Here is a 13,413-nt window from a genome sequence, read left to right on the forward strand (position 1 = left end):
AAACCACTAAAACAAAACAACTACCACTCAGGGTGAATCTGAAAATAAAATTTAAAAATGCAATAAGACAATTAAGAAAGTCTGACAATGGAATCAACACAAAGATGAAAACAGTCCTAATAAAATGAAAATAATAGGGCAATCATCAGATGAGGAAGGGGGGAAATTTGAAAAAGATGCAAAAGATGACAAATTATTTTTAAAAGAGAAATATATCAATTACACACCAACAAATTGAATAATCTAGACCTAAATAAATTCCTAGAAACACACAGTCTATCAAGACTGAATCATAAATAAATAAGAAACCCTAACAAACCAATAATTACTGAAGAGCTTGAATCAGTAATCAAAAACATCCTAACAAAGAAAAGCTCAAGACCAGATGGCTCCACTGGTAACTTCTACCAGATGTTTTAAAAAGAATTGATGCCAATCCTTTTCAAACTCTTCGAAAATACTGGAGAGGAGGAAACACTTCCAAACTGATTTTATGAGGCCAACTTTACTCTGCTACCAAAGCCAGGCAAAGAGACTACAATGAAAGAAATTGTCCCTAATGAACATGCACATAAAAATCCTCAACAGAACACTAGCAGACCAAATTCATTAGCGCATTAAAGGATCATACAACACGGCCACGTGGGATTTACAGCGGTGATTCAGTTATACACAAATCAGTTCATGTGATGCATCAGAATAACAGGTTTTTTTTAAATCATATGATCATCTCAATAGATGCAGACAAATCATTTGACAAAATTCAACATTCTTTCATAATGAAAAAAAAAACTGTCAAGAAATTAGGCGACAACAATTAAGGAACAAACCTCAACATAATAAAGGATGTATATGACAAGCCCACATGTGACATCATACTCAATGTTGAAAAACTGAAAGCTTTTCCTCTAAGCTCAGGAATAAGACAAAGATGCCCATTCTCACCACTTCTATTTAATACAGTGTTGGAAGTCCTGATCAGACCGGTTAGGTAAGAAAAAGAAATAAAAGGCAACAAATTGGAAAAAGAAGAAGTAAAATGATCTTATGCGTGGAAAACTCTAAATATGCCACAAAAAACTATTAGAATTAATAAACAAATTCAGTAAATGTACAGGATTCAAAATCAATGTAAAAATTCAGTTGTGGAATTTATACACTAACAACTATCAGAAAAGAAAATTAAGAAAACAATTCCATTTACAGTAGCATCAAAAAGAATAAAATACTTAGGAATAAACTTAAGCAAGGAACTTCACCTTCTACACTGAAAATTACAAAACTATAAAACATTGATGAAAGAAAACAAAGCCATTTGGACCTTGGTCCAAACCTTGGACATGTCTGTTTGTGGAGATAGTGACTGATTGTGGTGACAGTTATATGGGTGTATGTATATATCACATATATCCAAAGTCAGCAAACTGCTTATAATATATATACAATTTTTTTGTATACAAGTTACACCTCATTAAAACTGTTTTTTAAAAAAGAAATACGAAACAAGAAAAAGTAAATGTAAAAAATGACTAGTTAGAAATCCAGGAAATGAAAAAGATAATCTCTGAAATTAAAAAAGAAAAAAAGCAACTCAATTAGAATTTTAAAAACTCAAGATAAAATAAACTATAATCTTTAAAGTGAGTACACCTGAAGACATAATTATGTGGACTAAGAATACTAGGAATTCACCTAAAAAATCAGGCAGAATAGTAAGTAAATATGTTTTAAGTTAAAGAATAATTTGAGGAAGGAATTCAGAATTCCCAAAATGCATGCAAGAGGTATTCCTGAAAGAGACAGAATAGAAAAGGGATTATATTCAAAGTAATAATGGCTAATTTTTTCAGAATTAAAAAAGACATCAATCCTCAGGCAGAATATACATTTCTAAGTACAAAATAATTTAATATTAGCCCACGTTCAGACACATCATAAATGGAACTTCAGACCATCGAAAATAAGGAGAAAATGTTAAAGCTACTAAACAGTAGAGAGGAAAAAACTTTCTACAATAGGATGATAATTAGATTCATTTCTCATTCTCAACAATAATGAAGATATTTAATAAAGATACACAAAACTCCTGCAGAGAAAATTACAAGATATTATAGAAGGAATTTAATGAACACCTAAATGAATAGAGAGATTAATAGATAGAAATATTTTAAGGCTATTTCTTACTCTATAAATTCTGTGTAATTTGAATACAAATCTAAAAATCAAAGAGAAAAATGAAAGCTTAAAATGATCAAGGCAAGTTTGAGAAACTGTAAGATAAGGGACTTTAGATAGAGATTATAAAACTTATTGAAAAGCTATAGTAGTTATGAGTTTAATAATTCTACAAGAATTGATTTTTGAAAGCTGTGGTGAGGGTAGGAGTTGAGGGACAAAATTAAAAAGTCCATAAACACATGTGCCTACATTTGTAGAAATTTGGCATAGGAAATAGGTACCAACATGAATTTGTGGGCAAAAGATGGACCATCCAATAAAAAAAAAAAACAAAAACCCAGACCATTTTGGTTATCCATTTAGAAAAAGAGTTATCAGATTCCTACACAAATAAATTTAGGACCTACACTTGAAAAACAAAATTTAAAGCTTTAGGAAAAACATGGGACTACAATATAATATAGAGAGAATTTTTCATACAAGACAGTAAAAACATAAAACGTAATAGAAAGGATTTAAAATAACTGCATTAAAATTGAAATCCTCTTATCAACCAGAAATACAATAAAACAAATTTCATAGATGAGCCAGAGACTAAGAAAAATACTTGCAAAAATATACTTATAAAGAAATATTATCAAGAATCTAAAAATAACTCCACAAATGCATGAAGAAAAAGTAAACAACTGAACAGAAAGATAGAAAGAGACTATAAACAAGGTAATTTGCAGGAAAGAAACAATTATGTTCAATAGCCATGAAAAAATACTTCAGTGGTATTCAAGCAAATGCAAATTAAATTAAGAACTTTCCACAGCATCAGATTGTCAAATACGTAAATTAGTCCAATATACCAATGGTTGGTGAAACTGAACTTTCTCACATTGCTGGTGCTAATATAAACTGATACAACCATCTTGCATAGCATCTGGCAATTCCCAGTAAAGTTCAAATGCATCCCTTCCACCCAGAAATATTGATACTACTTTTATACAATATCTTAGAAAATCTCTTTCCTATATTCACATGGAACTAGGTACAAGGATGGTCATAGTCTTATGATAATGAAGAATTGGGGAAAGAGCCCTAAAGAGCCATCAGTAGAAAAAAGCACAAATGAATTGTAATATATTTATAAAAAGAAATGCTATAGTCACTTAAAATTAAATAACAATAGGTCTACATGTATCAACATGAATGCATTTGAAATACATAAAATATTGAGTGAAAAAGCAAGTTGAAAAATCACATACACAGAAAGTCTTATTTATTCTTAAAATTGCATGTTTATTAATGTATTAATGTCTACATATAGTAAAATCACAAAAGCATGGATAGAAAGGATGCAGACCACACTCTAAACAATGGTTGACTTCTATGATTTCCAAGGAGAAAGAAATGGAGTGGTCTATATAAATCTTGCATGTTTTATTTATTTTTTAAAAAGTCAAGCAAATGTGGCAAAATGTCAACATTTTTAAAATGTGAACACAAGTGCAGTTACTATTATAATTTTTCCATGTGTTCTTAATATTTCACAATTTTAAAAACATTTTTAAAAGATATTCTGCTAGAAGAGTTATACTTAAATTTTTTTTTTTAATCAGGAAACAAATTTCTCGTCCCTATTGGTAATAAGTCTGCAAGGAATCGCTTCATCTCTCTGGTAGTTTGAGAGAAGCATCTTTTAATAGGAAAGGTGGAGATGGCCCTAAAAGAGCCAGAAAGGCATAGTGTACACACAGAGCAGGAAAGCATGGTTACTTAACATTCCACCTCATACTACCTGACAGAATTTACAGCATCTGTTTCTGCACAGCTGCCCCTGTCTGGATGGATGTGGTTTGTTTGCTGAACTTCTCCATGTAACTTTTGGAAGTGGTAGGGGGTGTATAGATTTTTAAAAAGAAAAAATTTTGAGGAAGTCCTCTGGACTTTCCCCTCTTTGTTTCATATAGAGTTTTGAGAAGGAATCATGACTTAAAGAGTATTTTTATAAGATCAGTCAGTCATAATTTTGAATCATTTTTTTCTTCCTATATTTTCCTTCACAATAAACAAAATAAAAGTGGACGTTATTTGTGTTGCTCTCATTCAGTTCAGAATTTTATGATACTGAAATGCTTTGCTTTATCTAGAACAGAATTTGATTCAACATTACTTGTTATGGCTGTAGGATTAATTTTATGAAAGGCATCGGATTGTAGTCGTGACTTGCACTAGACTTGAGAGAGCTTGAGAAAGGAAAATGATTCACCCACAGTCTAACTTATTTGACAATTGGCCTTCTTTTATTGTTGTTGTATTATTGGTTGTCGGTGGTAGTATTAGTGGTGGTTGTGGTATATAACTGTGGTGATGGTGGCGTCCCTCTGTTTTAGGAGTAGGGGCTTGATAAAAAAGTAGAAAAAGAGAAGAAAGAGAACAAAATTAAAGAGCTCAACGAGAGACAGAGATGCTATAGCTAGAGAGAACAGGTGATGAAGCATTTCCAGGGATAAAATGAAGCAATTTTCCCCTTTATCTCAGAGATGATTCTACAGATCAAACATTCAGGGTGTCTTTGGAGTTGCAGCACATTCAGACAGAGATAATTCTGTTTTCCTCCTATTCTAGACTTTGAGTTTAAGATATGGGGACAAGGAGGCATTTCCTACAAATTCTGGAAGGGTAGCTGTCAGAGACAACAGATATGGTGCCTTAGCCAGATGCAGCTGTAATCCCCTGGGATGTAGATGCAAAAATATGAAATGTACATAAGTGTTTAGGGGAAGCTCTGCAGACAAGACGTAAATTTGAACTTCACATTGAAGAATGGATAAGTATTCAGAATAGGTTATGAGTCTAATGATTCAGCTTAAGCAAAATGACCCTTCTTGGAAGCGCGTTTCTGGTTTGAAAGTTGGACCCAGCAATAAAGATAAAAGGGAAGGTCCGGAAGAGGTAGTAACCCAGGGCTTAGCAAATTTTAACTTAATTAATAATCAACTGGAGAACTTGAATATGGTGATCTGGACTCAGTATGTCTGGGGAAAACCCTGAGAATCTGCATTTCTCACAAGCTCCCAGATCATGCTGATGTGCTGGTCCATGGACCACACAGCCAGTAGGCAGAGAAATCCAAATGAGCAATCTAGGTGTTGATGCAGGAATGGTAAAAGCAGGATGGTAAAAGGCAGCATTTTTATTACTGGAGATTTTACTTAAATACTAAGGCCAAACAGGAAACAGAATGAATTTGATGGTGCAGAGTTACTGTACACGACCGCAAAGCACAGGTCAGCCTCTAAAGGGGAAGCTCTCCTCGAATCTGGAGAATTGTTGACCTGGAAGAATATGATCTCAGTGTTACCAAATTCCTTAGTTTGTCAAGAGAAGCCAGAAATTCAGGTTTTATTTCTAACGTGAAATCTGCTGATTTACCAATCTTGACCCAAATTAAATGCGCGCGCGCACACACACACACTCCCCTCATTGTAAGTCAGATAAGATGTATTTTCTTGCTAGAGTTGGCCATTAGCTTGCAACTACTTCATTTAAATAGTCAAACTTGGTCAAAGGGCCCAAGAGGCCAGAATATAGTCATAGGCAGGTAGAAGCTGTCACTTAAGAGTATCTGGGGGCTTACTGGTATGAACGTTATGGATTAGAGTTTAGAAAAAGAGTGCATGACGAGGAGCAGGGATCAGAACCCAAACATGAGGAAGGAATGTCACTAAGACTCTTTAGAAATATTTCAGGAAATACTGGGATGAGTCTTATCATAGTTAAAGTGAAGATGGCCTTGAAGGCAAGATGAGGATTTTGGATTCTTTACAATGAACTACTGAAAAATCACTAACTTGATCATTTTAAATCAGGGCTGTGCCAGTTAAAATATGAAAGCAGTCTAGGCAAGTTAATAATTTAATACCTGAAATTTTGTTTTTTATTTTATCTCCAAAATTGCCCTGTCTAAGCAGACCATGCATGTCTAGTTGAAGTAGACCCAGGTGGAAGTGAAATTTCAACACAATGGCCAGGGTTATGTGTGGTGAACAGCATCCTCTTGCACTGTGTTTTCTTTTTCTTTTCCTGGTGTTTTAGCAGGCCCTTATAGATTGGTGCTCCAGACAGTTGTCAGGGTAGCTAGTCTTTTAATCCAGCTGTATGCAAGGGGATTACAAAATCGAAGTGGATTCTTGGAAGATGATCTGGCTTTGAAACAGCCTTGCCTACAGTGGAGGACATGGAATGGAGCCTAAAGGGCAGATCTGAGAGGTAAAGGGGCAGATTTGAGAGGACCAAAAGACTGGTTAGCTGTGGCTAAAAAGCAAGGTAGTAAAAAGATCCATTTTATCTTTGAAATCTAGGTTCTTATAAGTAAGATAGAAAACACAGAGTCACAATGAAGAGCTTTTGCTTTATCCATGTGTTCTGACTAAGAGAAAAAGCGGACCCCGTCTTTCTTTTACTCTGGCATTTTAAATCAAGCCTGTATTCACAAATTCTCTCCGGAGCAAGTCAGGAAGATTTAGTCAAGGCTCAGCTTTGTTTCACTGTTTTATTGTTTGTCAAGATTATAGAGGCAGACTTTGTATAAAATTGCCAACATCGAAACACCTTTATTCTTTCTCCTTGAAAAAGAGCACAATAAAGATATGACACAATCTTGGCTTACTAAGAATTGCTTAGAAACCCACTAAAAGTGCAGGGATGCTGGGTGAGTAAATACCAGGCCCAGAGGACTCACCCTGAGGTAGGTGAACCAGAGAGGGCAGCAGAGCTAGAAATCTTTATTGCCCTGGGAAAGCCTTAAATAAAAGACCTCATTAAACTCGGATAGCAGTTTTGTAAAAATTTTAAATGCAGCTCAAAATTTGCAGAGATTAAGCTTTGGGAGAGCAAAACAAAGCCACAGAAGAGATGCTAACCTTTACCGATCACTTAGTACATCCAGGTGATTTCATATCAAAATTATTTCTATCAACCAAATATAATGATAAATTTCAACCATTTCTCAACAGTGGCCTAAAACAGAAACCCACACTGTTAAATGTAGCAAGGCAACAGTGTCTATTAAGAGTGTCTGTCCTGTTGAGTCTCCCTGTGTCTCCCTAGAAGCTCAGCTAACTTTCTAAAAAGCAAGGCAGAAGGCAATCACCTCTAGGCCCGGGTCACTTAGGAGCTAATTCAGTATTATCCATGCCATATAACTAGGCACTGTCCTTCCTTCTCAGCAAAAAAATATACCAAAAATTTTCTTCTAGGTTGATTTCCCTTTTTAGTAGAGGGAAAGGAAGGCAAGTGCGCATGGGTCCCACCCAACCAGGCACCAAAAAATGCAGTTAAAAGGCAGGTGTGTCCAGCCCCGGGGAAAGGCAGTAACTTGGCTATTTCTGCACTCCAGGCAGATGGGTGTGCATTTTATAGGCCACATGAAGGTGAGTGCAAACACCCATATATGCTGACAAAAGCACAGACAACTGATAATATACTGTTATCTGTTGTGAAGGAAATGCGAAGGAAACTTCAATGAGAATTTTTTTGTATCATTGGTTTTTCACATGTATTAAATTTTGACTCTTAGAACCCCTAAGAGATGACTATTTGCTGCCTAACTCAAAGGTGCAGAGGTCTTCAGTTTCTTCTTGACTTTCTCTGTGACTCAACTCAGCTCTATTCAGCAAAAGTGTGATTTTTTTAAAAAAATTTTTATTGAAGTGTAGTTGATTTACAATGTTAGTTTCAGGTATACAGCAAAGTGATTCAGTTATACATATACATACACATATGTACATTTTCTCTTCAGATGCTTTTTCGTTATATGTTATTGCAAGAAACTGAATATAGTTCCCTATGCTATACAGTAGGTCCTTGTTGTTTATCTATTGTATATATAGTAATGTGTGTCTGTTAATCCCCAATCCCTAATTTATACCCTCTGTCCTTTCCCCTTTGGTAACCATACTTTGCTTTCTATGTCAGTGAATCTGTTTTTGGTTTGTAAATAGAATTTTTTATCATTTTCTTTTTAGATTCCACATGTAAGTGATATCATATGACATTTGTCTTTCTCTGTCTGACTTTACTTACTATGATGATCTCTAGGTCCATCCATGTTGCTGCAAATGGCATTATTTCATTCCTTTTTATGGCTGAGTAGTATTCCATTGTATGTACACACCACATCTTCTTTATCCAGTCATCTGTCGATGGACGTTTAGGTTGTTTCCACATCTCAGCTATTGTAAATAGTGCTGCTATGAATGTTGGGGTGCATGTATCTTTTTGAATTAGAGTTCCCTCTGGATATATGCCCAGGAGTGGGATTGCTGGATCATATGATGACTCTATTTTTAGTTTTTTAAAGAATCTCCATACTGTTCTCCATAGTGGCTGCACCTTACATTCCCACCAACAGTGTAGGAAGGTTCCTTTTTCTCCACACCCTCTCCGGCATTTATTAATTGTAGACTTTTTCATGGTGGCCATTCTGACTGGTGTGAGGTGAGGTGTGAGGTGATACCTCATTGTAGTTTTGATAGTGATTTGAATGTGATTGTGATTTGACTGATGATTTCCAACCTCGTTACTTCACCTCGCACTATGCTTTTGTTCTGTCCAGGAAGCAGAATGCGCCTACATCCTCTTTGTCATCGCCATCTTTTGGCTGACAGAAGCTTTGCCTCTGTCGGTAACAGCTCTGCTGCCTGCTTTAATGTTGCCTTTGTTTGGGATCATGGCTTCTAAGGAGGTAAGTACTCCTGCGAATGTTTGTCATGATCAGATTCCCTACTCTGTGCTGATACTGCCAATGAGAAAGTTGTATTTAAAAGGAGTGATGATCCTGTTGATAAGGCTTCCACATAAGTCCTCCAAGCTCCTGTTCGTTTCTTGCCTCTAGAATTCTGCGTGTGTGTCCACCTTCAGGTGGACAAAAACAAAACTCAAGCTGCAGCTTTTTGAGTCATGCGTGTCAGTGGAAGAAATGTGTGTCCCAGCTCCCCAGGCTGACATCTGTGCCCAGTGTCTCCCTCCCAACAAAAGGGCTGACTTTTTCATGTCCTGCATCAGGTTTTTTCTATTCAACAGAATTTGGTCTCACACAGTGTTGGAAAAGCAATTTTTGTTTTTAATGAAGAAAAAGCCTCCCTGTTTTCTTTTCCAGAAACCTGCCATTTCAGAAGATAAAGCCAAATTAACTTTCACGTGTATTTCCATTTTGTTCTTGCTGAGAGGAGTTTATTCATGCTGAGAGGTGTTTCTTACCTTTATACAATCTAAGGGTACCCGTCTGAAGAAAATAGATTCAGTTTCCCATTAAAAGCATGAAATGCATTGAAACCAGGATATCTATCTCCATGCAGCTTTCAGCCACCCAGCACACAGCTGCCTAAACCACCACTGAAACATTCTCAGGAAAGATGTCACGTTCAAGATGCCAGTCCATGCAATTTATCACCCTTGGACTTCTGCCTTCAGTTTGGTCCAGTACTGCTAACATAAGGCTCATCTGTCTTGTAATGTGGGCTGAGATTTTTCTTTTTAACTAACCCGTGATACAGTTTTTTTACTTTCCTATAAGAGAAGCTATTCCTTTTCTGACCTTCATGTCATTCTTCCCCATTTTGGAGTCCAATTCCATCTCTTTGCCTTTCTGATCCTTTCTGCTCCTGTTTTCCATCTGCATTTTCCCATCCCTCATAATCCTCACTCTTTTCTTTAATAAGCACCACTGATTTGGAAGAGAGTTTAGCCAGGGCTGTATTTTGTTCCTTTCACCCCAGAATGAAGCTTTGCTGCCCCCCAGAACCCAGGATCTATAATCTAAGAAGTTTCTCAAATGCTCCAACAAGGCTCTCAGTAAAGGAAATATAAAAAGAAGGGGTTGAAAAACTCTCAAAAGTAAGGTGTCAAGTTATCAGCCCCTGTCTTGCTGGAGTGGGGAGTCCTACTCCCAGAGTTAATTAAGTTTGATAGTCACATAGTTGTCCCTTGTGATTTAATAACAATCAGTTTTTTTTAAAGGAGGCTGAGATAGATTAACTGGAATCACGAGACATTTGTGTAGCAAGCAGGCTAGAGGCAGACAAGAGGAAGAGGATGCCTAGGAGGGTCTGGCTTTGTGGGAGCTGCCAAAGAAATCTCTCTGCATCTTTTGGGGCTGTGGAGGCCCAACTAGAGGCAGCAAAATTCTAGGTGCCAATGGTAGTTGCATTATTCAAGCTGCCAATTCCTGCCCAAAAGACCTCTATACTCAAGAGTATAAGCCTAGACTAATTTCACAGTCGTAGACTCTCTGACTTGGAAGGGAGTTCTGGGTCACTCACCCTGGGCAAGGACTCCCCTCCGCGATATTCCTTACAGACGAGATCACTCAGCAAGTGCTGAAGACTTCCCTGTGTGGGCCTGTAATACCTCACAGGGATATCCATACCATTTTTGAATAATTTTAACACTTAAGCAACTCAACTTTATTGAGCCCATGTCTGAACTCAGTGACTTTGATTCTTTAAACTTTTCTCTAACATCTAAGATTCTACAGATAATTCTTGTCTTTATTCCACATGATAGCATTGCTAGGATTTGAACATAGACACTATGTCCCCAAGTCTCCCCACCTGCAGTCTTGATGGTTTCCAGAACCAACTCCCCATCTCTACCCACCACCCACACCTCCATCATCACCAGCATCTCCTTTTCTCTTCCAGGATCTGTGTCTAGTTTAGCAATGAGATTTAAGGACTCAATAATTAATAACTGTAAAGTCTGTCACAAATTAAACACTCCATATATGTTAGTTAATATTATTGTTATTTGTACATTGACAAATGTGAATAGATCACTCAGGAAATGAGTGTTGCAAAGCTTGGTGAATCTATCCTCTCCCCTCTGGTATTTCAGCCTAAATTTGTTTTTAACCTGATTTTCTTCACCTGTTAAGCTTGATGGGGACTTGGAACAAATCAGAAGTCTTTAGGACTTCCAGTGGAGAAAACTATTCTTTGGTCTTGTGATCCTCTTTCCAGGCAGGGTAACTGACCTTTTACTCAGAAGCAGCTGAGCAAAGCTACAGGGAATGAGCTATAGATTTGGTCAGAAGACCTGAGTTTAAGACCTAATATTCATCACTAATTACTTGTATGCCTGATCATGTGTCTTAATAATGCTTTTTTAAAAAATCTGTAAATAGGGAATGATAATGCCTTATAATTCAAGGGTTGTTGTAACCATTAAATCAAATAATATATGTGAAACATACTAGCTATCAAGTGTTCCCATGAGTTTTAATAGTGACAGTTAAAGTTTGCTTGTGAGTGTTAGCCTGCTGTAACACTTGGAATCTCAACTCTGTCATGGAGGAGACTGATGTGTTTTCAATATCCTTATCTAAGTTTAGAGCCCTGCACATCACTCTCTTTGGCCACCACAGTCTTCAACTTATTTTACCTGTTTGTTAGTGCTAAATACCTATATCTTACTGAGCACATGGTTGTATTGAAGAATATCAACAAATATTGACTTTCTCTCCTATCTGTTGAATTAAACCTGAAGTGCTAAATATTTAGTGTTCCTAATTAGATATTTCAAAACATGTATGCTTAATATTATTGTTGAAAATATGTTTATATGTAAGTTTTACATATACAAATGTTAAGATAATATACATCTATATATACATATATATGTTATATATGTGTGTGTGTGTGTGTATGTTATAGTACAAATTTACTCAGTCAGTAAATAAATATATGCTAGGACTCTGCCAGGCACTTGAGAGTACATTAATAAATAAAAACAGACAAAAAAATCCCTATCTTCCTAGGAGAAAAGAGACAACAAACAATATACCTTATGACTTGGTCAATTACATAGTGAGTTAGAAGGTGATTGGTGCTATGGAAAAAATGCAGAAGGATGATGAGGATTAGAAGAGGGCTGTAGTTCTAAATAGGATGACCAGGGAAGACCTCAATGAGATGTCAGTACCTGGAGAAAGATTTACACAGGATGAGGGAATTAGCCATTTGGTAAAACGAGGAACATATATACTGTTGCAGAAAAATGTGTTATTGCTCAGTGTTGCAACTCTTGTGTTACAGCTCAGTTGTGACACTAACCTGGATCCGGGTGAGAGACCAAGCAGCACTCACAGAGTTGGAGAACTCAGGTTTATTATGCCAGTGGGCCCAGAGGAGTTAACACTACAAACTCTGGACCCCGTCTGTAGGTTTACACAGGGTTTTATAGGCTGCCAGTTTACACTTTGCAACATCATATGCAAATAAGGTATAACAAAAGTTGACTAATTAGGAACAAGCTCTGTAGAAATGGACCAATCAGGAGTGAGAGAAATAACCAATCAGGAGTGAGCTCCATGCAAGTAAAGTACTACAAATGAACCAATCAGAAGTTAGGGAAATGGACCAATCAGGAGTGAAGGAAATAACCAATCAGGAGTGAGCTTAGGGAACCAGTAGAATTCTAGGGGTAAGTAAGCCATTTCAGAGGCAAAAAGTGACAGAGCCTCTGGGCCAGAGAACTGGATGGTGCTGGCAGGAGAGTAGTGGCCCTGCCTGGGAGTCCTGCCGGTCTTTTTATGGGGCTTCCTACCTCAATACCATTGCTAACAGGGCAATATTCAGTACAAAGACCTTAAATTGGGTTTATGTCTGCAGTGTGACTGGAACAGAGTGAAGGGGGAAATGAGAGATGATGGTGACATCAGGAAGACAATGTGAAGAGGGACTGGATCATGTGGGGCCAAAGTAGGCCACCGTGAAGTTTAACTTTGAATGAAGAGACCCTCTATAGAGTTTTAAGTAGAAGAGTGACATGATCCATTTATCTTTCATGTAATAAGGAGAACTTGGGCTGCGGTGTTGAAAAACATGGTGAAAAATGGTGACAGGGTAGGTTGCTGCAATAATCCAGGTGAGAGGCCATGGTAATTCAGACAAAGGAGAGCAATAGGAATCTTGGATATAGTATTGATATATTTTTATGGTAAAACCAACAAAATTTCCTAAATAACATAATATGGCATGATTATGGAAAGAAAGGAGTCCAGGATAACACACAGCTTTTTTTACCTGCCAGGTGATAAAATGGAGTTGCCACCAATTGAAATTGATGGGCAGAGTAGGCTTGTTGCAGAAGAAAAGCTGACACCTGGAGTTCAGTGTTGGACATGAAGGTTAAAATACCTGTTTGACATCTAAGTGAAGATGTTGAGTAAGCAGTTAGATGCAG

General features: G+C 36.8%; 1 protein-coding gene across 1 annotated transcript in view; it reads left to right on the forward strand.

The window, feature by feature from the left end:
- SLC13A1 (solute carrier family 13 member 1) overlaps window positions 1-13,413 on the forward strand; it is a 76,724-nt gene that overhangs the window by 9,673 nt on the left and 53,638 nt on the right. The window contains exon 2 of the mRNA XM_010947594.3: window positions 8,786-8,914. Within this exon, the coding sequence (XP_010945896.1) occupies window positions 8,786-8,914 (129 nt within the window). The remainder of the gene's footprint in view (window positions 1-8,785; window positions 8,915-13,413) is intronic.

This window comes from Camelus bactrianus, chromosome 7 (genome assembly GCF_048773025.1).
Source record: "Camelus bactrianus isolate YW-2024 breed Bactrian camel chromosome 7, ASM4877302v1, whole genome shotgun sequence".
Classification (NCBI taxonomy): domain Eukaryota; kingdom Metazoa; phylum Chordata; class Mammalia; order Artiodactyla; family Camelidae; genus Camelus; species Camelus bactrianus.